Source organism: Triticum aestivum, chromosome 1A (genome assembly GCF_018294505.1).
Source record: "Triticum aestivum cultivar Chinese Spring chromosome 1A, IWGSC CS RefSeq v2.1, whole genome shotgun sequence".
Classification (NCBI taxonomy): domain Eukaryota; kingdom Viridiplantae; phylum Streptophyta; class Magnoliopsida; order Poales; family Poaceae; genus Triticum; species Triticum aestivum.
In genome coordinates, this window is record NC_057794.1 from 224,286,887 (window position 1) to 224,313,009 (window position 26,123).

Sequence of the window (26,123 nt, forward strand, 5' to 3'; positions counted from 1 at the left end):
ACCCGAAGGCCTCATGTGAAGCCGGATCATCCGGGCCCCCTCCCGGACCATCCGGACGATGGCCGGATCATCCGGACCCCCATCTGGATCATCCGGACGATGGCTGGATCATCCGGACCCCCATCCGGATCATTCGGGCCTTGCCTGTGTGCAACATTTCGGGCCGAGGCCCATGTACCCTTTCCGCCCCCTCACTTACCCCTTCGTGGCTTAGACTATAAATAGACCTCCTCCACCTACTTTCTAGGGTTAGCGTTGGTTTAGCTCATTTGAGAGATAGAGCTACGCTCATCCATATCGGATCTCCTCCGTGCGAGAGACTGCGGCCTCTTCGGAGAAGATCCCTTTGGATTCAAGCCCCCTTTCTAAGGGAAGACCCCCCCCCCCCCCCCCCCCCCCCCGTGGATTCAAGACCTCCTCACGGAGAAGACCGGTTACCGTGTATCGTCCGTTGTTGACTTTGGATCGTGTATCTTCCCCTTTGTACTTGAGGATCTAGCACATGTGTGACTATTTCTTGTTGGTTGAGTGATTCTCTCGTGATTTCCCTCGTCTTCCCCCTCGTGTTCCTCGTGTTCTTCGCGGGATGCGCTCCTTTTGTGAAAGATCGGCCTATAAGGTTCTACCCTACATCACCAGCCTAGCTTCAAGGAATCTTTATTTAGTTGCCGGTTGATCATCTTGTGCATATGTGCATGCCAGATCGTGCGTGATGGGTGGTTTGATCCCTACTGAAACTATATGCGTAGGATAGATGATCGGAGTTGGAGGTATTCCGGTTCTGGAATGTACGTCGGCCACCTGAATTTGCACACAGTGAAAGAACAGGGTGTTAATTTGGACGATGGACGATGTTTGATTATGTGAAAATACAATATTTGTGGTTCTTATTTAAATTTTGCTGGAAACATTGCCCCATTATTAGTATCTCACAAATATCTAAATATTTGTAGTATCATTAGTAGCACATGTGAATACAGTTGCGAGTACATGATTAAATTAGCTGTTCAGTACTAGAGGACATACTTCCTCCATTTACTTATACAAGGCCACTATGAAATATATATTTTACATCTATACAAGATCACCAACAGTATTCGAGGCAAAAATGAATGATGTTTTCTCGTACTAGCAACTTGTTTAATACTTGCATGCATGCAGTTATAATGACACTCAGCTACTTTCTTCACTCAGTTTTATGAGTAAAGTGCACTGTACTTATCGTATAAGTTCACTTTGATCACTATACTCAAGAATACGATCAATACGGTTACTATATACGTGATGAGGTGATTATATGGTCACTGCAAGATCGTATAGCTCCGTATCCATCCATTTTAATGAGTCAAAGAATCCTCCTGGTGCCTTGTCGGATCAGTTTTCTCTCTCTCTCTCATTCTTTATGGGCAAACAGGCTAACCAGTTATAACAACCTCCAGTTGTAATTAACTAATGGCGTTTATACCTTTAGCAGCGGCACACGCATGCAGCGTGCAGCTTGTAGTGCATGCACACGCACTAGCATGGACTCAAGTCGCATGCTGGCCTCTATTGCTGCCAAGTTCGTGTAGTACCTCGCCTGTTGTCCGTCGCCCGTTCTTGACCCTGCCACCCGAGGTTGTCGACCCGTTGCTCTACCACTACGCCAAGTCCGAGCTCTCGCTGCTTGTGGCGCAACGCATATGAATTCCGTCTGCGTGAGATGACATGGCCATCAATGATGATTATGATGACACCCACACTAGGTCGCTCTACTCGCCTTGTGCGCACGATTGCCGTGCAGATGCTGAAGTACGACCTTGCGGCCTCAACTTCGTCGCCGGTGTGTTCGTGCATTGTGCTAACTACTGTGTGTCTGCCCGTTGCGTGCTAGTGTGCGAGTGCTTGCATGCGTATTGTGTGCATGTTATAATAAGGATTCACTTAAAATAGTATGTGAGCGAACAGAGGGATCAATTGAACAGTATTCACGAGCAGTATCAAGATGTGTGAGAGAAGATACACCGTTGGCGCTTTTAATTTTTTTTTATTAATTTGTTTGTTTCACCCTCTGACTGGTGGAACTCAACATACTACGTGAAGAGAGGTAAGTTGACTAAGGCTGCATTATTTCTGTACTACCAACACTGTTTTAAATCCCAAAAGACTTTACCACCAAAGCCACATGGCATGATTATGATTTAAATCCCAATAACTTCCACACAAAAAGTAAAAATAAAAAACACGATATGCTTGTCACACGAATGCAGGAATGTATAAATGGTGATTTTCCTCTCATTAATCGTAGCTGGTTAGCCTGCTCAACCATCAAACCTGTTCGATGCCCGCAATTGAGCATAATTTTATTTTTGTTCAACTTCTTTCTTCCACCCGATGGCAGGTACGCCCCGCATGAGAGAGAGAGAAAGTGATCTAGGGCGATGCCAAGTGGATTCTTTGACCGGTCAAAATGAATGGATATGGAGCTATACAATCTCCATATCACGTATAATCACCTCATCACGTATATAGTGACCGTATTGTTGAGTACAGTGACCAAAGTGAACTTACACGATGAGTTCAATGACCAACAATGTATTTTACTACAGTTTTATTGCATGCACACAATGTATTGATGATCCCAGTAAATGAAAAGAAAAGCTGGCATACAAAACATGTATTAAATTCTATCTTAGTACTTGTAATTTGAGTTTGTAACCTTGTATATAAAAATGGAGGGTACACGCAATACCGGAAACATATCTGATTATCAGAACAAGACATGTGTTAATATTGTGGTCCTCGTAATATTTACTGTTTGTAAATAGTACAATGTATACGGCTCTCAACATTTCATATATCACAGCTTTACAGGTTACATTTCTACCCCTTTCTCAAACAGAATTCTGCTAGAATGCAAAACTTGCAAGCTCGAATTAAACCAAAACGCATTCACTTTTGTAAAAAAATGTTACCAAATTTACATTACACAAGTCAATAGCAAGATGTGGTCCGGCACTTCAGGATTCGCAGGAGCAGATTCCTCCAGCTATATTTCCTGCTGTTGCAAACTTATGCAGATGCTGCAACTGACCCGAACCATTGCTTGAACATATGCATGAACGGAATGGTTGCAATGAGATAATTTTCACAAACATTCTCAGTATCCTCATTCCACAGGGAAGATGGTGCCACATCATAAAGAACAAAGGACTTCCACCTGGACTTTTCTTATAGCCAATTGCTTGTGATCGATTGTTATGTGTTAGGGTTTGCCATTTGGGCTCTAAAACAACTGGAAGAAGAGACTTGTAGAACCATCACCAAATGACCGAATGTCAGCAGGCTTTACCAATGCTCTACACAAAGGGCAAGTTCGTTCTCGCTCAAACCTAGAACAGAAACAGATAAAAACAATCATTAGTTGAAATTTCCAGATGTGGATAAAGGTAAAATTAAGGCATAAACCTATACATTGAAACACGGTACTGAAAAGAAAGAAAAGAAAATCCCGTTGCACTCCTAATCATACAAAATCAATAGAACATCTGCACTGCCATGAAAAGGTCTTGCTCATATGAGCTCTAGAACCCCTGGTCATACTAAGAGTTACAAAGTGGTTCATTATCCTGTAAACCATACCCCTTGCAAGTTCATTCAAGCGCAACGAATATGCAAGAACACATTGCCAAATGTAAAGAAAATGCAAGAATCAATTGTACAACAAACTAGATGGATTACGCATTCAACCAACAAAATAAAGCACAATAAAAGAGAAAGTTACCATTCAGAGACACAGTCCTCGCAGAAAATATGTTTACAGCGAAGGAGAACAGGAACGTGCATCTTTTCCTGGCAGATGGCACACATATCACCGGCAGCACTTGCCTGCAGTGAGTTCCACCAACACACAGATACATTAGCAGTCTTTAAATTCTTAGCTCCTAACTGAAATGGCAAAACAGAGAGAACTAATCTTATCCATATTCACTAGATTGTGGACACTGAGAACTTATATACTGGAGTAGAAGGTAAATAACAAAATAATAATGTGATGTAGTCATCTTTAAATAATATAAGAAGAGCAACACAGGATTAGAAACTTCCTCAGGTTAGTATGCAATTAAAAATAAACCAGAGTTAAGTGACACTGAAACTCCTGTTAGCAATCGTTTTTAACTCCACAAAGGAGACAGAAAAAAAACTAATCACAACAAGCAAGAGTTGGGTTAATTCGATATATGACACTGCCAACTTTGCATATTCGAAAAATGCCATTGCAAAAGACGACTTGTAAGAAGCGCGCCAACATTAGGGAACGTCATTACACAGTTGAAAGCAGGGAGTTATCGACATTATTCTCGGAACGATAGTATCCTCAATGTAATGAGTATTCACAGCATACTGCATTTTTAGTTCAGGCACTTGAGAACAAATGATCTTTTCACCTGTTCTACTGTCGCATAAGACCCATAGTGCACATCTTTACGTGACAATGCTTTCACTGCAGATAAGAATGATTGAACCTGGAGGACACATGGCCAAAAATGAGAAGATGGTAAAAATGTCACATGCACAAGACAAGTTTTTATGGTTTTGACCAACTGCATCAGCATGCAAAATGCAATAAGCAAGAAGCAAAAGTACCTTCTCAACTACCGAAGTCAACTTGAAAGTCAGGTATAGCCCAGTAGTTAAAGATGAGAACAGACTCCCATATTCCTTGTTCAGAAAGAAACGGTACCAAACAGGAGTCGGCAATAAAGCACGATATAGAAGCAGAAGGTACTCCACAAGTGTTAGCATTTGTCCCTAAAATAAGAATAGGAAAATCCTCAGAACCAGGTAAAAGCCCATCAGTACTTAAACAAAGGATCAAAGGAAGTTGCAAGCTTCTAATAACAGAGAGAATTTACACAAAAACTTTAACTAGCATTCGAGATATGGCTCGTCCATAGCACCAAAATCACAATGATTGAAAATCAAACATTTGGAAGCATCATCCCATTTATGTGTGAATGAAGCCCCCATAACCAGTTGTTCTAAACATGACAGTTCGGTCCATGTTACTCTTACTCCAGAACAAATAGCGGATGAAGCCAACAGCAGAATAACAAATGATGAATTTTCAACATTATTCAGTAAGCGGCATACCGTCAGAAACTTGTGAGAGATGCTTGCAATTATTCCTAGGTGTGAGAATGTTAAAAACTATCTGGTACTAAAATCTTCATATTGTGAGAACACATGAAGCATTCAGCAGCTGCGCACACTAATTCAGTAGAGATTTTTGGTACTCCCTCCGGGGGGATTGTAAGTCGGCAGGACCATGGCTCCACGATCAAGATGCGTATTAAATATCCTCCCTCACTGAATCAGAATTTAGCGGTTAATCGCCATCATTATTGCATGCTTGTTGGCCTTCCCATGCAGCGCTATCATCGAGTAGAAACCGAAGCATGCATTGGCTAGACGTTCTACAAGGGCTGGAAAGGAGGGCATACAGGCCAGAAATGAGGGCATGCAGTTTTGGCCCTTACAGTTAATTAGGCACCCGACTTCAATGATTACGAGTATAACAACTATTTAGACTAGTCTAGTATTCTCAATCTGATTGTCGAGTAGCTTCTTCGTATAGACTAGTCTGTTGAGTCGAACAGTGGAGCAACTAGTCATCGACTAGTCCAGACTAATCTGGGTGTTTGAGTCAATCGACTCAATTTGGGAGGGATAAGTGAGAGCTTAGCCCACGGGACGGAAAAAATTGTAGCCCTAGCTTTCCAGGCTCGCTCCACAACGAGCCACCGCACCTGGGACTAGGCCGCCGCCACCGCTGCCACCCACCACCGCCACCAGCAGTGACCAGGAGCATTACAACACTCTCCCTCCGCTGGTTCTGCTCCTCCCCTGGATCCACCCCTCTGCTGTTGTGCTCCTCCCCTGGCTGTTCTCCTATGCTGATGTGATCCTCCTCTAAATCAACTCAAATTTTATTGTATATTGTACTGTAATATATACTAGTATATAATACTTCCTCTGTAAATAAATGTAAGACGTTTTAGATCACTAAAATAGTGATCTAAAACATCTTATATATGTTTACAGAGGGAGTACATAGGTATTAGTAGTTGAGTACTGTAAGTTGAGTACTGCAGTACCATGTCGACTAGTCCAGCAGTAGTCTAGACTAGTCATGATTAGTCTATGAGTCTCAACCTCGGCTCGACTCGTCGACTCGCAATTCTTGCCCGACTTGCACTCCAGGAATATCTGGGATGACCAGCCGACTAAAGTACCAGTACAGAGGGTGGTATCTGAGGGAAGACCAGTACTATTATGGACATGGACAAAATTTCTCTTACAACAAAGATTGTGCAGTTTGGGGACAGAAGGGAATTTCATGCCAACAGTATAGCTTCACGCTCCATGGGGTGTAACACTACACACAGGATTATTTTATTTTTATTTTTTTGGAGAAAAATACACACAGGATGTTATAAATATGATGACTAAAAGAGCATCACTAAATAAGAAGTTTAAGTACACAGACACACAAGAGATTTATCACCTGCCTACGGTAGTTACGGCCTCTGCTGTTCTTGTAGTACATAAGTAGCATGCACTTGACGGTCATCGCTGCTTGGCGGACCATTGTATCTGCAGGTAATTCTTGTTTATGAATGTGGATGCGGCAGAACCAACAATGCTAATAGCTATGAAGAGTTCCTTTTGGCTGAAGAAAAAATATGAGTTGCCAATAAGTGTAGTTGTCTCAAACTCCACACTGAAATTGCTGGACACAATCAAGTTAATGCCATATTTCTAGCATTCCCAGATTTCTGGTCCAGATAAATACTGAAATAAGTTTTCCAGCATACTTATTTTTCTTTTGTGTATTTTACTGAAACTTTTTACAATTGCTCTGAAGCTGAATATCAATGGAGAGAAGTTGACAAACTCAAAGGAATGAAGGCACAACAAGAGCATTATTTCTGTTGTACCACATAAAGTTCTAACAAGCTAACGGGACAAACAACAATGCTAACTCCAATTATACATCTCCTATTCTTAAATAGTTGCAACCCACTAACTATTTTTCCTAAGCATGCAAGGCTTCCAAATCAACGAACCACACATGTTCGCCATGTCATTAATCTACAGTCCCACTAACTATTTTTTTCCATGCATGTAAGCCTTTCACATCAACCAATTATGCATGGCTGCCAAATCATTTGCCTCACATCATAATTAATCTTCTATTTTTAAATAGCTGCAACCCACTACCTATTTTTCCTAGCTATGTAATCATGCCACATAAACAACTAATGCATGCAAGCCATAAATTACTCTTTTTTTTTGCATTACTCTATGTATGCAATGATGCCATATCATCAATTTGTTCATGTTAGTCGTAAGTTATTTTGTTGCATTAGAGTTCACCCACCTTTCACAGTTTGTTAGAAATGACATTCTTTTAACTCCAATTCATTTTTTCCTTTTTTTATACGTTTGTATTTTTAATTGTCTTTAAGCTTACATTTGCTTTCCATTAGTTTAAGATGTTTCCGTAGCGATTATTTATTTACCTTTTAGCAAGGTTCCCGCAGCAACGCGCGGGGCATCATCTAGTTTATACTATATAGTAGCCAGTCAAAGTTTTTTTTTCAAAAAAACGCAAAAGCTTTGCGTTTCATTGTATTCAAAAGAGGGAGTTTGGTACAATCCTCCTAGGATGACAGTTACAAGGCAAGCACATGAACATTAGTGAACATCCCAGGTTTGTGGTAGGATGCCGCGGAGGCCTAGGGCCCCGGCTTTGGACCAAAGTGCAGCCTCGGCCTTGATCGAAGCGATCAGTGAGGTGACCGAAGGGCGAGCCCCCTCGAAGACGCAACCATTGCGATGCTTCCAAATCATCTATGGCACGAGCAGGGCAGTGGAAGCAAGACCCTTGTGCATAGGCTTGGGCGTGTTCTGTCTTGCCGATTGCCACCAATCGTGGAGTTTGGCGTCGTTGTCGGGCGGCGGCCATGAGAGGATCGCGTGCCACACCTGTCTAGTGAAGGGGCATCCCAGGAGAAGGTGATGTAGCGTCTCCGGGGCCTACTCGCAAAGCGGACAACATGGTAGGTGTGGCGGGTTGCGGCGCGCGAGGCGGTCAGCAGTCCAGGAGCAGTCAAGGTTTGCAAGCTAGTGGAAGAAACGCACCCATGGCGACGCCCAACACTTCCAAGTTAGCCTCCAAGCCTGGCAATGGGTAGAGCCGTGGAAGGTGGCGAGGTATGCAGACTTGGCAGAGTACACTCCATTCGCAGTCCACTTCCAATGTAGGCTGTCCGGCGCATTGCTAAGGTTGGTTTGGGCGATCAAGGTGCCAAAGGCAGAGGTATTCGCCGATCTCCGGGATGCCAATCGTGCCATGGATGTCGGTAGCCCATTGGTTTTCATGTAGGCCGTCGGCGACTGTTCTAGACTTGCGGCGTCGTTTGGGGATGCAAGCGTAGAGGAGAGGCGCGACCTCACTGGCGGCGCGGCCGTTAATCCATCGGTCTTCCCAAAAGAGGGCGCGCAGGCCATTCCCGAACGTCGTTGTTGTGGACGCGAAGAAGAACGCGCGTTCCTCGCGCAAGAACTGCAGGTCAAGGCCCTTCTAGGCCCTCCCGTCGCCGGCGTGGCTGAGCCATAGCCAGCGCGTGCGCAGGGCGAGTCTAGTGTGCTCGAGGTCGTGCACGCCAAGGCCGCCAAGCAGGATTGGCCGACAGACGCGCCGCCAGTTAACATGGCAGTTGCCGCCATTGGCCTCAGCGCGGCCTGCCCAAAGGAATTCTCTCGATTTTTTCTGGTAGTTTGAGGGTCTATTTTGGTGGCGAGCATAAGGAGCTGGTGGATGGAGATCGCGCTCAGGGCGGCTTTGACGAAGGCCAGGCGGCCAGCCTTGTTCATGAGCCAAGCCTTCCAGGAGGGCAGCTTCCCGGCCACTTTGTCGACGACGGGCTGGAGTTGGGCGGTGGTAGGGCAACGCAGCGTGAGTGCAATGCCCAAATAGGTGATCGGGAAATCAACGATGGGGCACCCTAGGTGCTCGACAACATGGGCAGCATCTTCGGTGTCGCATCGGATCAGAGCCACGGCACTCTTCCGAAAGTTCACTTGGAGTCCAGATGCGCGCCCAAAAAGGTGCAGGATTTCCTTCACCGCCGTGATGTCGCCAGGCGAGGGGTGGCAGAGGAGGATTACATCAACTGCATATAGGAGATGGCTGGTATGGTGCGGCGAGGGTGGAGCTGTTGCATGACACGAAGCTCGATGGCGCAGTGAAAGAGGAGAAAATCGGCTATTTGCCACTTTCAATACGGGGCTTCGCAGAATTGCCACTCTCAACATTGGCTTCGTAAAAATGCCACCCAACTCATGTGCACTTTGATTAACATGCCATTTTCCCTTTTTCCATTGCTTTTGTTTTTCTTTTCCTTTTTCTAGCACCCGAAAGGGCCAAAGTACCCCTGATGTTGTCTACCGCTATCTACACGTATTTGGAATCAGATGAGAATGCTTGAAGCAGACGAGTGCATGCTGCCCGCCAAGAATATCGTGTTGGGCGCATCGCTGATTGCCTGGACGTCTTGCTTCAATCGTTGGACGCTGCCCATTTCATGTCTCCTTGCATTCTCCATCTTCACAACTTGGGCAGACATCCGTCTCCTCCAACAGATGCTGCTGCCAATGCGCGAAGGGGAGGGTGAGCTACGCTGGCGCGCGCAGGAGTGGGCGAGCACTGGCGGCGAGCTGCGGTTGCTCGCGTAGGCATCCGCGAGGCTGTGCCGGTCCATGCAGACATGGACGAGCACCAGCGGCGAGCTGCAGGCATCGGCACGGCAAGGGCGAGCACCGGCATCGACCTGCGGTTGCTCACACGGGCATGGTCAAGCTAGGGCGGCGAGCCGCGGTGGTGCGCGCAGCGTGGGCTAGCAACGGCGGCGACCTGCGGTTGCTCACACGGGAGTGGTCCTGCTAAGGCGAGAGCCGCAGTGGCGCGCGCAGGTGTACGCTAGCAACGGCGACCACCTGCGATTACTCACCCTGGCGTGGTTCAGCTAAGGCAGAGCATCGCTGGCTCGGGCAAGCATCAACGAAGTACAGCGGTGAGCAACTTGACGACAAGGATGAGCTAGTCGAGCAATCCCCATCCAACCAGTACACAAACACATCGGATCAGGTTGAAATATCTAAGGGCACTTTGGTCCTCTCAGTTCCCAAAAAAAGAAAAAAAAGAAAGCAATAGAAACTAGGAAAATGGCATGTTAATCAAAGTGCACACGAGCTAGGTGGCATTTTTACGAAGTCAATGTTGAGAGTGGCAATTTTGCGAAGCCCCATGTTGAAAGTGGCAAATAGCCGATTTTCTCATGGAAGAGCCTGCCCAATGTGTCGACAGCCAAGACGAAGAGCTGTGGGGACACGGGGTCGCCTTGACACAGCCCACATATGTGCCAGATCGCGGGTCCTAGGGCGCTGTTTAGGAGAATCTTGGTGCTGGCCAACGACAACAGAAGGGCGATCCAGTCGAGGAAGCGGTTGCAGAAGCCGTGGCACCGCAGTACGCCGAACAAGAAAGGCCACAAGACGGAGTCGAAGGCGCGCGCCAAGTAGAGCTTGAGTAGCACGCGTGGGGCACCAAGTTGGTGTAGGAGTCGTGCGGACTGACGCGCCAAGATGAAATTGTCATGAAGGCTTCGTCCGGGGATAAAGGCATTCTGGACGTTGCTGACGAGGCTATTGAGCTTGGGCGCGAGGCGGAGTGACAGCAGTTTGGCGAGGATCTTGGCGACAAGATGGATGAGACTTGTGGGCCTGTAGTCGCCAAGGCTGCTAGCATCAGCGCGCTTAGGGAGAAGCGTGATTAGCGGTTGGTTAAGGCAGCTGAAGCCTTGTCCGCTGAGCGCGTATACTTGCTCAAAGACGTTCAGGAGGTGAGCACGGCGCCATCAACCGTGAGGGAATGGATCCAGTTCTTCTGCTTGCGGTAGGTACACTGACGATGGTAGAACGATGTGTTTGCGTCGTCGTCTTTAAGAGACGCGATGCGCGCGCGCTGACGGGCAATCGTACGCTCAATGGAGGCAAGGCCCAAGTAGGAGAGCTTTATCTAGCGATGTAGCCAGTCTTCATGGAACGATAGCGTCCTATGCTCCTGCGCGGCATCGAATCGGAGGAGCAGCTCGCGGGAGATCGCGAATTGGTCACGCACATTGCCAACCAACCGCGCGTTCTAGCTGGTGAGCTTGCGCGGTGGCCTGCATGCGTCGCATGAAGCACCGAAAAGGGTCAGCATCCTCCATCGAGTTCCATGCGCTTGCCACAACCTCTTGGAAACCGGCAAGACGCGTCCAATACTCCTCGAAGTGGAACCGGCGATGCACCTTAGGCATTGGCGAGCAGTCAAGCATGAGAGGTGAGTGGTCTGAGACGACCATGGCCAAACAGTGTAGGTGGCATTCGCCGTCTAGCTCCTCCCAGTATGCGGAGCACATCACCCGATCGAGATGGACCAAGGTAGGCAGGTTCTACCCGTTCGACCAAGTACAGCACCGGCCATTGAGGTAGACCTCCTTGAGCGCGAGGTCATTGAGCACACGCCAAAATCCCCGTCATGCGTCTGTTGAGGTTGCCGTTGTTCTTATCCTCATCACGATAGATTAGGTTGAAGTCGCCGCAGACGAGCCATAGTCCGGTGCAGGCGACACGCACGTCATGGATTTCCGGAAGGAACACGGTCTTGCCATGGTCATCATGGGGCCCGTAGAAAATGGTGAGCCACCAGGGCGCGCTGGAGCCATCGGGAGTCGCCACCCAGGCGGAGAGAATGTTGGTGGTGAACATCGGTTCCGTGATCGACACGTCCCGACTCTTCCAAGCCAACAAGATCCAGCCACGGGTGCCGCTCGCAGGGAGGTAGACGTAGTTGTCAAACTCTGACCCCAACGCCTCGAGGACCGTTGACGAGTAGATAAACTCCATCTTTGTTTCCTGGAAGCAAGCGATCGTAGTGCTGGAGGTTACAACAAGTGAGCGGATGGCAGTACGCCTGGCGCGAGCGTTTAGGCCGCAGACGTTCCAGATAATGATTCGGAGGCCGTGATCCATGGGACAAAGGTCGACGGTTGGGCACGCAGTAGAGCGGCTATGTCGCGATTTGGCTGCCAGTGATCACCGTGCTGATCGGCGCCATGGATGGATCGGATGGCAGCTCGCGACCGATGAGCGTGGCGATGGCCACCAAGACGGCATGCGGAGAGGCGCGGCAAAAACCCCATCATAGGCCTTCATGGCTTAGGCGGAGATCACCTGGTCGATGCCGATGATGCCCAAGGCGCGCAGAAGCTGGACTTGTGCGCGGCGCCCGGCATAGGTGGGGCACCAGTCTTTGCTTTCGCGGTGGTGGCGGAGCGTCCACGTCGCGGCGAGAAGTTCAGGGGCTGCCAGCCACGTTTGCGTCCTGGATTGGGGAGGGCAGAGCAGGTTTGCTTTGTGGCAGCGGCGAGGAAGTCTCCTAAGGTCCACGAGCTGGCGGGGCTGACGCGCTGGCGAGATCGACTAAAGGTGACTGGCGGCAAGGCGAAACGTGCAGCCTTGCCCAGCTGCGGTGCGTGGGATGCTGGGGTTGGAGCAGGCGACGATGGGCCTGTGGAGGCGGGCCCGTCAACATAGCAGCTTGTGGGCTGGCGCCTCTGCAGAAGGCGCCTAGGTTCCTGGGCCGAGGGGGAAATGATGCGAAGCATCCTATGGTCATCCCCATGGACCTATCGTCGTCTCACCAAGTGCCAAAAGGACCTATGGCACGAGCTAGAGCTAGAGCTAGAGCTCTCGAGACCGAGGTGACTTAGTGATATCACATATGATCCACTCGAGACATGGCTGCTACCTAAGTCCGGAATGTTGTGCATGATTAGGTACAAAGAGGACCCTTCCGAAGATGCGCGTGAAGACGGACAAGTCCCCAAGTTCACGGATGAAGAGAACCAACGAAAGGAGTCAAGAGCAGCTTCTAGGACCCGGACATCCGACCATGACCCCGGACATCCGGCCTCAGCCCGGACATCCGGCCAAGCCCGGAAATCCGGCATCCTCCGTCCCGAATGCATCAAGACCGACCCCGCCAGCCCGGACATCCGGCCCCTCATGAAAGCACGGACATCCGGCCCGATGTCTGGACATCCGGCCTCCCCTATCTACGCACAGTGTAGGGCCGAGGCCCATGTACCCCTTCACCCCAGTAGACTATATATACTTCTCCTCCTCCCTCTTTCTAGGGTTAGCATTGGTTTAGCTCATTTGAGATAGAGCTTTGCTCATCCATCTGGATCTACTCCACCGAGAGAGACCACGGCCTCTTCGGAGAAGATCCCTTGCGGATTCAAGGCCTCCTCACGGAGAAGAACCGGTTACCCTATGTATCGTCCCTTGTTGGATTTGGACCGTGTGATCTCTAGGTGTACTCGGATCTAGCATATGTGTGACCTAATCTCGTCGGTTTGAGTGATTCTCTTATGTTTCCCTTCGTGTTTTCCCTTTGTGTTCTTCGTGTTCATCGTGGGATCCGCTCCTTCCGCGAAAGATCGGCCGTATAGGGTTCCACCCTACATCATCTTGGTATCATGAGGCACGTTGATCACGATTTCAAAGCCTCCCCTCTTTGTTTTCTAGCCTAATTTTGTTGATTTTATCCTAAATTCGAAATTCCCCACAAAAATAGCCCCCAAATTTTTTTTGTGATTTCTTAGTGTGATGAAGTTTTGTTGGATTTGATCCGCGGATTTCATGTGTTGCAGGTAGATCTAGCTTTCCCCCATCTTTTCCCCAATTTCCATCCACAAAATATCCCGAATTTGCCTCTTCCACGCGGAGTTCCTCGAGTTCGTCCACGGATCCAGAGCCCAGACATCCGGCCCCCGACAGCAACATCTCCATCCACCGCACTGTTTTCCGCCTAACTTTCGCCAAAATTTGCTCTGGTGCCCAAATTCACTTCCGCATACCACTATCACTTCCGCATAGCACCACCATTTCCCGCAAACACCACCATCGCTTAACCGCTACCAATTTCGATAATTTGGTCATGTTTTGCTTTGAGAATTTGAGTTACGGTTCCGTGTCCTATTGTGTTTCGGCTATTTAGGTACGGTTCAACATCAACATCACCGCAGCTCATCTTCGCCACGGACGCGTCATCGACAACGACCACTCCACCATTTTGACACCATACCGTAAGCAAGAACTGTAACCTCATCTTGGTATCGTGATATCCCATCATTATACATTCTTGCCATTATATTGATAACCACCATAGCCCAATTTTGCGTATCTTACCCACCGAGACTAGCCTTTGAGTATTGCCGGCAACGTCACTTGTGCACATTAGTGGTCATACTTCACATTGCATACTTACCATATCATTTTGGTACATATCTCGGTATCATCTTTTGTGTCACAAAGTTGTCATTGCATATACAATTGCTATCTTGGTTCGTGAAGCATTGCATGAGAAAAGACCTCAAAAGAGAAAGAGCCAAACAAGCTTTTAAGCAAAAGGGAAAGATAAGCAAAGAGCTTTTAAGCAAGAACCATAGCATCATACTACATTAAGATTGTCATACTCGATCATTTTGGATCATATCATCGGAATACCATACATATAGCATATTTGGGATAGAAGTCGTTGCATTTTTGCTTAGTAGGCTGTGCACAAGTCTTCGTATCCGCCTATTGTGCAATCGTGCTAGCGTCTCTCTAGTGTTGTGTAACAAGAGCATTTTCGTGGATTCCACATTTTGGCTCATTCCTTGGTTGCACGACCCCACTTATCTATTTGCGTGTGTGTTTCCGTGTACCACATTTTGCTATTGGTCTACTTGTTGCATTTGCAAATTTGTGAATCTTTTCCAACATTTTTGAAGCTCACTAACAATTGCATCAAATTTTGTGCCACCATCCTAACCGAGCTCCACCATAAGCTTTTACTTGTGTAGGTGTGAGAAACCGACAAGAATTGGTACCAATTGTGCTATTTCCTTGTTCCACATTTGAGTGATCATTGATCCATCTTTAACATCGGTCAAGGTACATTTGGTATAAGTTCTTCTCTTTCTCCCACTCACATATTTTCTTGAAATGATGGATAGGCCAAGTACTTCTACCAACTCACTCTTCATCGAGCAAAACAACAACATGTCCTCCTACGTCACAAAGAGTCACCTCTTTGGTGCACAACGAGCTTTGCATCAAGAGCAACAAGCAATGAACGAACGCATCGACAACGTCGTCACCGACTTGCGACTCTTCGACCGCAAGCTCGACGACCACAAACAAGAGAATGACGCAAGAATGGACGAGATTCGTGCTTTGTTGCTCAACCGCTCTTCTTTCACTTCGTCCTCACGACGGAGGCGCTGGAGTCGACACTTCGACGACACCATCTCCGGCCCAAGTACACCGACATCGAACACTCTTCGACGTGTCGCGCGCCAAGACCGTCAAGCAAACTGCAACCCTCTACATGACAACGCCTCTCAAGAGCAACGACACCGTCAAAACCAAGCTACTTTTGCGCAAGCACGAGAACGGCAACGCCAACAAGAAGAGGAAGAACGGGCAACGAGCACGACTACACCAAGATGCACAAGATGCCAAGGCACAACATCAAGAACAACAACTACGTGAAGCTCAATCACTTGAGGCGCAATGTGCCCTCCGAGATTCAAGTCGAGCCATAGCCACGCGCTACCGGCAAGCTCGTGAGCAACAAGAAGCGCTTCACGAAGAAGTTCAAGAGAGGAACTATCAAGCTTGAGTGCATCGTCAAGCCCCACAAGCTCACCAAGAACATCAAGTTCACCAAGGAGAAGATAACGGAAATCCTCCAAGAGAAGAGCAAGTTGAGGGAGACAATCCTCCTCGTCAAGGACGTCATCATCCCCGACCCCAACACAATGAAGAGCAACGCTACGCCAAGCTAGAGTTCACCATGCCCAAGTTCAATGGAAGCAATGATCCCGAAGAGTACCTTTCATGGGCATTGAAGGTTGACAAAATCTTCCGCTTGCACAACTATGAGGAAGAGAAGAAGATCGCGATGGCATCCCTTGAGTTCCAAGATTACGTCCTCATTTGGTGGGAACAAGTCATTGAGCGCCGAGAGGCACGAGGTGAACCACCCATCACAACGTGGGCGCAAATGAAGGATGTCATGAGAGCACGTTTCGTGCCAACCTACTACAACCGCGACCTTTTCAAGAAACTCCAACTACTCAAGCAAGGAACCAAGAGCGTTGAAGAGTGCTACAAGGAAATGGAGATTGCCATGATACGAGCCAATTTCACGGAAGATGATGAGCAAACTATGACACGTTTCTTGAATGGACTCAATCATCCTATCAAGAAGATCACCGACTTCCAACCATACTCGAACCTCATCGAGCTAGTGCATCAAGCTACCAAGGCGGAACATCAAGTGCAAGATGACTTCAAGTATGCCAAGTGAAGATATTAGCATGGATTTTGTCCTTGGTTTGCCTAGAACTCGAAATGGAAAGGATTTCGTGTTTGTTGTTGTGGACCGATTCTCAAAAATGGCTCATTTCATTCCTTGCAATAAGATAGACGATGCTTCACATATTGCAAATCTTTTTTGTAGGGAAATCTTGCGCCTACACGGAGTGCCAAAGACGATTGTCTCGGACCACGACGTCAAGTTCTTGAGTTATTTTTGGAAGACTTTATGCGTCAAGCTCGGAATCAAGCTCTTGTTCTCTTCGGCATACCATCCTCAAACCGACGGCCAAACGGAGGTGATGAACCGTACGCTCTCCACTCTACTACGCGTTTTAATCAAGAAGAACATCAAGGAGTGGGAGGAGTGTCTACCCATCGCCGAGTACGCCTACAACCGAGCAAGACATTCGACTACCGGCATGTCCCCCTTCGAGGTCGTCTACGGTTTTAACCCGTTGTACCCATTGGACATTCTTCCCCTACCACTACAAGAACGCACAAACATGGACGCGAGTGCCTGAGTCAACTATCTCAAGAAGATGCATGAAGATACAAGGCACACCATTGAGCGCTAAGTACAACGACTCGCGACCAAGCTCAACCTCAACAAGCACCCCATGGTATTCAACATTGGAGATCTTGTGTGGCTACACCTTCGCAAGGACCGCTTCCCCAACGAACGCAAGTCCAAACTTCTACCACGAGAGGATGGACCCTTCAAGGTGCTTGAACGCTACAACAACAACAACACCTACACAAGATCGACATTCCACGAGACAAGTACTCCGTGAGCGACATCTTCAACGTAAAAGATCTCTCTCCCTACCAACAACAACAACAACAACAAAGCCTTTAGTCCCAAGCAAGTTGGGGTAGGCTAGAGGTGAAACCCATAAGATCTCGCAACCAACTCATGGCTCTGGCACATGGATAGCAAGCTTCCACGCACCCCTGTCCATAGCTAGCTCTTTGTCGATACTCCAATCCTTCAGGTCTCTCTTAACGGACTCCTCCCATGTCAAAATCGGTCGACCCCGCCCTCTCTTGACATTCTCCGCACGCTTTAGCCATCCGCTATGCACTGGAGCTTCTGGAGGCCTGCGCTGAATATGCCCAAACCATCTCAAACGATGTTGGACAAGCTTCTCCTCAATTGGTGCTACCCCAACTCTATCTCGTATATCATCATTCCGGACTCGATCCTTCCTCGTGTGGCCACACATCCATCTCAACATACGCATCTCCGCCACACCTAACTGTTGAACATGTCGCCTTTTAGTCGGCCAACGCTCCGCGCCATACAACATTGCGGGTCGAACCGCCGTCCTGTAGAACTTGCCTTTTAGCTTTTGTGGCACTCTCTTGTCACAGAGAATGCCAGAAGCTTGGCGCCACTTCATCCATCCGGCTTTGATTCGATGGTTCACATCTTCATCAATACCCCCATCCTCCTGCAACATTGACCCCAAATACCGAAAGGTGTCCTTCCGAGGTACCACCTGGCCATCAAGGCTAACCTCCTCCTCCTCACAGCTAGTAGTACTGAAACCGCACATCATGTACTCGGTTTTAGTTCTACTAAGCCTAAACCCTTTCGATTCCAAGGTTTGTCTCCATAACTCTAACTTCCTATTTACCCCCGTCCGACTATCGTCAACTAGCACCACATCATCCGCAAAGAGCATACACCATGGGATATCTCCTTGTATACCCCTTGTGACCTCATCCATCACCAATGCAAAAAGATAAGGGCTCAAAGCTGACCCCTGATGCAGTCCTATCTTAATCGGGAAGTCATCGGCGTCGACATCACTTGTTCGAACACCATGGTGATGAAAATTTCGATCCGAGGTCGAATCTTTCCCAAGGGAGGGGAGATGATGCAGAGCATCCTACGGTCATCCCCATGGACCCATCGTCGTCTCACCAAGTGCCAAAAGGACCTATGACACGAGCTAGAGCTAGAGCTCTCGAGACCGAGGTGACTTCCTTCCTTAATGATATCATATATGATCCACTCGAGACATGGCTACTACCTAAGTCCGGAATGTTGTGCATGATTAGGTACCAAGAGGACCCTCCCGAAGATGTGCGTGAAGACGGACAAGTCCCCAAGTTCACGGATGAAGTGAACCAACGAAAGTAGTCAAGAGCAGCTTCCAGGACCCGGACATCCGGCCATGACCTCGGACATCCGGCCCCTGGAGCGTCCACCACGACAGCCGCCAAGTACCTACAGGTCCCGGACATCCGGCCTCAGCCCGGAAATCCAGACCAAGCCCGAAAAAACGGCGCCCTCCGTCCCGAATGCATCAAGACCGACCCCGCCAGCCCAGACTTTCGGCCACCCCAGCCCGGACATCCAGCCCCTCATGAAAGCCCGGACATCCGGCCCGACGTCCGGACATCCGGCCTCCTCTGTCTACGCACAGTGTAGGGCCGAGGCCCATGTATCCCTTCGCTCCCCTGGACTATATATACTCCACCTCCTCCCTCTTTCTAGGGTTAGCATTGGTTTAGCTCATTTGAGATAGAGCTTTGCTCATCCATCCGGATCTACTCCACCGAGAGAGACCACGGCCTCTTCGGAGAAGATCCATCTTGGATTCAAGACCCCTCACGGGAAGATCCCTCGCGGATTCAAGGCCTCCTCACAGAGAAGAACCGGTTACCCTATGTATCGTCCCTTGTTGGATTTGGACCGTGTGATCTCTATGTGTACTCGGATCTAGCATATGTGTGACCCTATCTCGTTGGTTTGAGTGATTCTCTTGTGTTTCCCTCCGTGTTTTCCCTATGTGTTCTTCATGTTCATTGTAGGATCCGCTCCTTTCGCAAAAGATCGGCCGTATAGGGCCCCTACATCAGGAAAGGTGGCCCGTTTCGGGGCATCGTTGGCGGCCGCAGGGGTCGAGTGCGCGGCATTTTGAATTTCCAGCACGCTTTCCCGTGGCGCACAAGTGGGCCTGGATCACAGGTCGGCCGGGTCCGCAACAGCGGGCTAACGAGGGCAAAGCACTGCTTTGTCCCGACAGCGAATCAACATATGGGGCGGTTTGGGCGCCCCTCTGGAAGCAAAGCTAGGACCTCACTGGTGGACGACAAGTCGTCCTGATCCCCAAGCGAGTGGACTGGTCGTTTGTGGCCCTGCCCTGGTTGGGTTGCCCCCCTACGCCCACGGCGACACGCGAGACTGGCTCTGAGCGGGCCCGGCAGTAGAAGAGTTGTGGTTTGGCACCAATGGGCTAGGGCCAGCTGGCGAGTTGGCAGGCACCAGCGCTTGAGTGGGCGTCTCGATCGGCCTCGGATCCACCGCGGCTGCAGCTTTTGCGAGCGCGGCCTGAGTCCTTGCACGCTTTTTCTTCCCCCCTCGCTTTCCTCTTTTGGCTCTGCGACGAGGGAGGTGGGCCCCCTCCTGAGTGGGCCATGCATCTCACAAACCCCTGTACGGGCGATGGCGCAAGCGCGGTAGTGGCGGCGCGGGACGCAGGTCAGCCGCGATCAACCGCCACACCGTCAGCGCGCTGGCGACCGTTGGAGCGCGTCCAATCGGGCGAGTCAACCACCAATCCGTCCGCGCGTCCATCGGGTGCGGTGGCCGTGCGACGGTGCTTCCGACCACGTCGTCGTTGATGACAGCACCCGGGGCCATGGCCCGCGGCGTCATTGTCGTTGATGTTAGTGTTGCCGCCGCTGTTGGCAGCTCCATCAGCCGTGCAGGGGAGGGGTTCAGACCTAGTGAGCCGGACGGAGATGGGGTACTCGAGGGTGCGGACGACAGGGGGCAGACCAGGGCGGGCAGCGAGGACTTGCTCCACAATCTCCAAGATGGCCGCCCGGCGAATGGTGGTCGGGTCTCGCACGCGCCCAGCGAGCCAGAACATGGCGAGGTCAGCGCGGGAGCGTGTATCCGGATGCAGCCGCTCAATCTAGCAGCCAGCCCCCAGAATGTGCTCGACGATGGACAGATGACATGTCTACGCTGGGATGCCGCGAAGCTCGAGCTGCACAGAATACGCGAAGCTTCCGGCGATGGCGTGGGCGAGCTTGCACCAGACGGTGGAGCAGGGTGAAGTTGTCGGCATTGATGAGATGATCGCCGGCCATACTGTCCATAATCTGTCGTGAGGAGAAGATGAGGAAATCTTTTGGGGCATGTAGGTGTACGGTGAAGTCGCCGGGCTGCAGGTCAAACATGGTGTGCAGGGTTGTCTCCACCTTGACCGGGAAGACAGAAGGCCTAGTGTAAGTGATGGTGGCCACCATGCCATGCGTCAGCACCTCTTCCGCCTCCTCCATCTCGATGGAATGGGGAATGGTGACCCGCACCGGCTCGATGGGGGCAGTGGGGGCGAAGGCGGGGTGTTGCGCGGCGGAGTCACGCGCGGGCGGTGAAGGGCGACGGCAGGGTCGGAGGCCTAGGTTGCCAGAGGCAGCGCGCGGCGGGCGCCGGGCAACAGCGTTTCGCAGCCGCTGGACTCGTGGTCGGAGATGAGGCGGCGGTGGCAGCGCACGGGGTTGGTGCAGTCCCGCACCCAGTGTCGCGTATCGAGACATCAAAAGCAGAGGCCAGCGACTTCTTAGGGGGAGGGACTGCGACGGCGGCATGGGGGGTTGGGGCGGCCGGGCACCGCTCGTGCTGGCGGCGGTTCCTACGCCGCGGCTGCTAAAAGCCTTCGGCATCCAGCACGGGTCCTCCATTGACGTGGTGGACCTCCGAGCGGGGGCCCAAGCGAGCAGAGGCGGGGACGCGAGCGGCCGGCACGGTCAAGCGGTGTCGCACCAGGGCCGCGGGTGTGGGGGCAGGGCTTGGCGCGGCCGTCGTGGGGCTACGCGGGATCGGCGGGGTTCTCACGACGTCGCGGAAGGACCGCGAGCCGGAGGACTCACCCGCATAACCACACCAGCGGATGCGGCCGTCGGGGCTGGAGATGTGTCTGTCGGGGCTGGAGTCCCCGGAGTAGGTGCCAACGGAAGGCATGGTCGCGGGGGCCGACACGGGTGGGGAGGACGACTGGAGGAGAGGAGGGCTACCGGCGAGGGCTCGACGGCGGCGAGGCTGGTGGAGGGGCTAGGCTAGGAGCGGGAGAGGGGAGGAGAGCGGAATGGAGTCATCCCCTCAAAATGCTATTGTTCCTGTTCGTCAATCTAGCCAGTCGAAGTAACAAGCTGAATAAGTCAATTGGCAGTTCCAAAATGAAATTACCTAGAATAAATAAGAACTATAAAAATGGTTCAAATAGGACAGAAGAGCCAACAACTCAAAGGAAGACAATTCTATGCAGCTTGGACAAGATTCAGCTATTGTACACTAGATAGCATTGTGAATATGTGAGAACAAATTTTACAAGTGTTTCAGGCAGTATCAATACCGTTAACCATGATGATAAAAATTGCATGCCAGAATGGTGGTATATCTTTTGGAGGAACCATGAACAGAGGTCTAAGAAGATAATCGTTCATGTACCACCAATAGACGCCAAACACATGGACCATGAAGATTATGGTGATTCCAACAAGCATAGCAACTTTTCTCTCACCCTGTAAAAGAGTTAAAATAAGAGTTAGGTATATCAAGATGCTGACACTAGCAAATGTTTTCATGATCTAGCTAATGGGCTTCCAACATGTTTGACCACAAAAGGTATAGCACAATCTGAGCCACATGCTATTTGATGACCTAATGTAATGGCCAAAATATAAATCAACATCAACTGCATTGAAATCTTCATTTCTTATAAAAATTTCCATGCTAAACAGAGGATAAAAGGGAGGCCATTATGACTAAAAGCTCTCGAGAGTCTACATATTTAAAAAAGAAGGCACGCCTAGGCGGGCGTTTAAGTGCACCTAAGGCTCTAGGCAATAGCAAAACGCCTAGCGCTTAATCTGCGTGTAAGCGTGTGCTTTGATCAGAAAAGCGCAAAGCAGTTGCAAAACACACAATTAAGCCTAGAATTTTTTTAACTACAAGAGTTTATGAATGATGGCCTCAGGAAATTCATTATTTGAAAATGCTTTTATGTTCATGAAGCTAGTAATACAGACCATCAGTGGAACCTCGCTTTATTTCACACAGTCATCATGGTCCGTTCAAATTCATGAGGATGACAGAAAGGAAGGGCTGTCTTAGTAGACTTCCACATATTTCATACTAGAACTGAGTTTCTTATGATATGCTAAATTTGGTATATATAATATCATACCTTCAATGCAGTTTGCTTCTTCAATATATCATTTGACTTGAACATTACAGCAGCAATCCAAATTGTGACGAAGAAACCTGCAGATCAATCCTTCCATTATTGTGGATGCAAATTGCACCATTGCCAAAAAGGCAACAGGAATATACAACTGAAGCAGGAAATTTACATCCAACTCAGTATGATTCTTACAACTTTCCTAGTAGAAAAAATAAATTTGTTGTCCTTACAAGGATTAATATGAATGGATAAGATAGAAATGAAAAGGACCAACAAATGAACTTTATATAGGAAAATGATAGCTACACCACCATTAATGATACACGGATAGCTTTGTTACATTTGCATCTAATTGAAGTAATGCATAAAGGCAGACTATTTTGGAAGACCTTAATTTTAACATATTGGCATAAATAAAATGCTAGCTGTAGGCCTCCAGATGCAGATCTCTTATTGTATGGAAAAAATAAGGTTGGCCTAGGCTCCCCTGCCAGACAAATTAAATGCTAAGAGACTATGCTAAATATACCGATCTTAAGTATAACTACAAAACCATGAAAACATAAACACACCATACAAGAAAGTTCTAGTTATTCATAGGTGTTGATATATTTCTTTTCAGTCATCACTTAAGGCAGGAAGAAAATGCATTTATTTGGAAGCATAGAAGACTGATTGGAATACTTCATCAACTAATCTCAAGCTCCACCAGATTGGGGAAAAAAGCTCCTCCAGACAAGGAAAGAGAAGGATGGCTCTCAGCTAATAGAGGGGCGAGCCAGAACAATCTTCTTTTTTTTTGACGGGACGAGCCAGAACAATCTTTACTATTAAAGGGGAATCGGTAGCGTCACTTCCACCTCCTCCCCCGGGTTTTTTTCTCCCCATGCCTCTCCCTCCACTTTGGTTTCCTTTTAGGTTTTGTTAATCTCAACAAATGCCGCACAAAATAAAAAACCAACATAAATATAGTACTCCCTCCGTAAACTAATATAAGAGCGTTTACAATACTAAAGTAGTGATCTAAACGCTTTTATATTAGTTTACAGAGGGAGTAACTTGAAATAATCAAAATAAAATCGGTACTTTCCAAAACCACGTCATGCATCAACTCAATCAAATCAAATAAAATCAATTCTTACCAAATCTCAACTCAATAAAAACTTTCTTTGCCTTCCCCTACCAATACCCAAATCAAATCAAAGCTTACCAAAACCTCAACTAACCAAAACTTTCCTTGCCTTCCCCTACCCTTACTCAAATCAAATTGAATCTTATCAAAATCTATAATACGGTGAGTGTAAGGTATACGTCAGACATGATTGATGTTGAACCACTAGAATATTTATGCCCATGTTGCAACACATGGGAAATAGCTATAGTTATGTTAAGTAATGAAAGCTAACTCCCAAGACCTGGCTATGAGTATATTCAGCATTGCATCTACGTCACTAAACGGTAAATAAAAACCATAATATCTCTTTTACCATGATGACCTAAAATTAACCAAAATAATACGCCGCAACATTAGAAAGTTGAATAGCTGCTATGAAAAATCAAACTTTAACATGTTACATCATACTAAGATCAGAACTAAGATCTTGTACTTCTAACAAAAAAGTAACTAAATGATCCCCCATAACAACAAAAAGTCAAATGGACGCTATGACAAAACAGAACGCAACATATCAGAACTTAAATCAAGCATTAATCATGAGAAATAAGTACTTGTACACCTAAAACACGTTGTATTTTGTTTAGCATCCACATTAGAATGTACCAAAGCTATCTCAACCATTAATACAGCCCAAATATGTTCTTGTGGACTTGTGCCCTAAAAAGGCATCCATTTTGTTTGACAACATATTCTTGGGAGGTTACACAGCTCATGATCGCAACCACATTAAGACGGAGGGCATGCCATTTCCGCAGAGACAACATCTTTTAAACCGGGAGGGAAATGAGTATCAAACCTTGGAGATGCTGCCGAATGAAGACAACGAGCAACAGCAGCGAGAATGGTAGTATCTGCTCGATCCACCGAGCAACGTGGTGCACGTCGTAACGCTGATATGGGCGGTCCCCAGCCCCATTTCCCGTAGCACCGCCACTGCCACCGCCGCTTGCCTCCGCATCAGCACCGCCTCCCCTTCCCGCCACGGAGACCGGGTCAAAGTTGGAGGAGGCGGCCACCTCAATTGAGTCCTGCGGCGAGGCCCCTGTAGCCGTCGCGCTCGCCGTGTCAGGGTCGCCGGGGTCACCCTGGATCCGAATCGAGACCTCTCCATCCCCAGCAGCGGCGGCAGAAAGTAGCCCGTCAGCCTCAGACGACGATGAGGAGGAGGGTACCGCCTGCTGCACCGTCTGCGGGACGGGCCCGGAGGGGACAACGCCTGAGTACTCGAGGAGCGCGGCGAGCGGAGCCTGGAGAAGGCTGGAGGCGGAGAAATTGAGACCGTAGCGGCTGAGGCTAGAAGCCGCAGCACCGGCAGAGGCGCCAGACCCGGTTACCCGGCGATCGGCGGAACCTCCCGCCGGTGTCTCCATAACCGGCGGCGGAAACCTAGAAAGGCGAAGCCGACGGCGCACGCGGAGGCGGAGGCAGAGACCCCTGAAATGGGAAGTTCGGGAGATCCCCACTTTGCTTGGGTTGTTTACATTGCTTTTATTTTCCTTTTTGGCCTTTCGTCGAGGCGCCTCTCCCCTCATTTTCCTTGTGTGCTTTAATTTGTTTTTAGAAATCGAACCTGTGGATCTGACATTTTTAAGAAGTTGCTCCTCATTTCTACCTATTCTCTCGTCATGCACATTGTTCACATTAGCTTTATGCCATATCACTGTTAATTCATCCCCACTAACTAAATATCTTAATATGCAAAGTATCCACATCAACAATGCAGCCCATGTGAGATGCAAGACCGGACAACCTCATCAGGGTCAAATGACCACAAATCTGTAGTACTACGCACCAAGATAAATCTGGTCATCGAAAGGACTCAAGACCCGTCGTTTTCACTTCGGCTCTTTCGCCTTCTGTAACAGACGATGCGTTCTAAACAAGCCCCCAGACGCATCTTATTTTACCTCCCCGCACATCTCATCTTCCCACCTCATCACGAGGCGATCTAATGGAGCTGCAGCCAGAGAATCTTGGCTTCACCATGTGCGACCTCAGGCCAAGATCGGCTAGCTGCTCCGCCAGCTGCACGCTTGGGCGAAAACATCGCATGCCACCGCATCACGAGCACCCGGCATCGGCTTCGCTCGGCCATCCACGTCCTCCTTCCTCATGGGCTTCACCGGGTGGCCGCTGCACGCCATACCCCCACCGGGACCCGGCGTGGTGCCACCAACAACCTTGCCACCGCCCATTGTACATCCTTCAGCCCCTCC

The 26,123-nt window shown here is 48.9% G+C and overlaps 1 protein-coding gene across 1 annotated transcript; it reads right to left on the minus strand.

Moving 5' to 3' along the window:
• Nucleotides 1–2,764: 2,764 nt before the first annotated feature.
• LOC123043718 (RING finger and transmembrane domain-containing protein 2) lies at nt 2,765–25,427 on the minus strand. The gene is made up of 8 exons (XM_044466260.1): nt 24,704–25,427; nt 22,734–22,810; nt 21,900–22,068; nt 6,548–6,636; nt 4,627–4,791; nt 4,428–4,505; nt 3,764–3,867; nt 2,765–3,371 (listed from the first exon to the last, which is right to left on the minus strand). Exons 1-8 carry the CDS (start codon nt 25,275–25,277, stop codon nt 3,266–3,268), a joined length of 1,362 nt encoding a protein of 453 aa, XP_044322195.1. The 5' UTR covers nt 25,278–25,427; the 3' UTR covers nt 2,765–3,265.
• Nucleotides 25,428–26,123: the final 696 nt, after the last annotated feature.

What these genes read in the sequence shown, in the direction of transcription:
- LOC123043718 (XM_044466260.1), bottom strand. Translation starts at nt 25,277, where the DNA reads ATGGAGACACCGGCGGGAGGTTCCGCCGATCGCCGGGTAACCGGGTCT. An exon ending in TTTTATCATCATGGTTAACG is followed by an intron (nt 6,637 to 21,899) that starts GTATTGATACTG and finishes AATTACCTGCAG; the next exon opens with ATACAATGGTCCGCCAAGCA. An exon ending in TGACTTCGGTAGTTGAGAAG is followed by an intron (nt 4,506 to 4,626) that starts GTACTTTTGCTT and finishes TGTGTCCTCCAG; the next exon opens with GTTCAATCATTCTTATCTGC.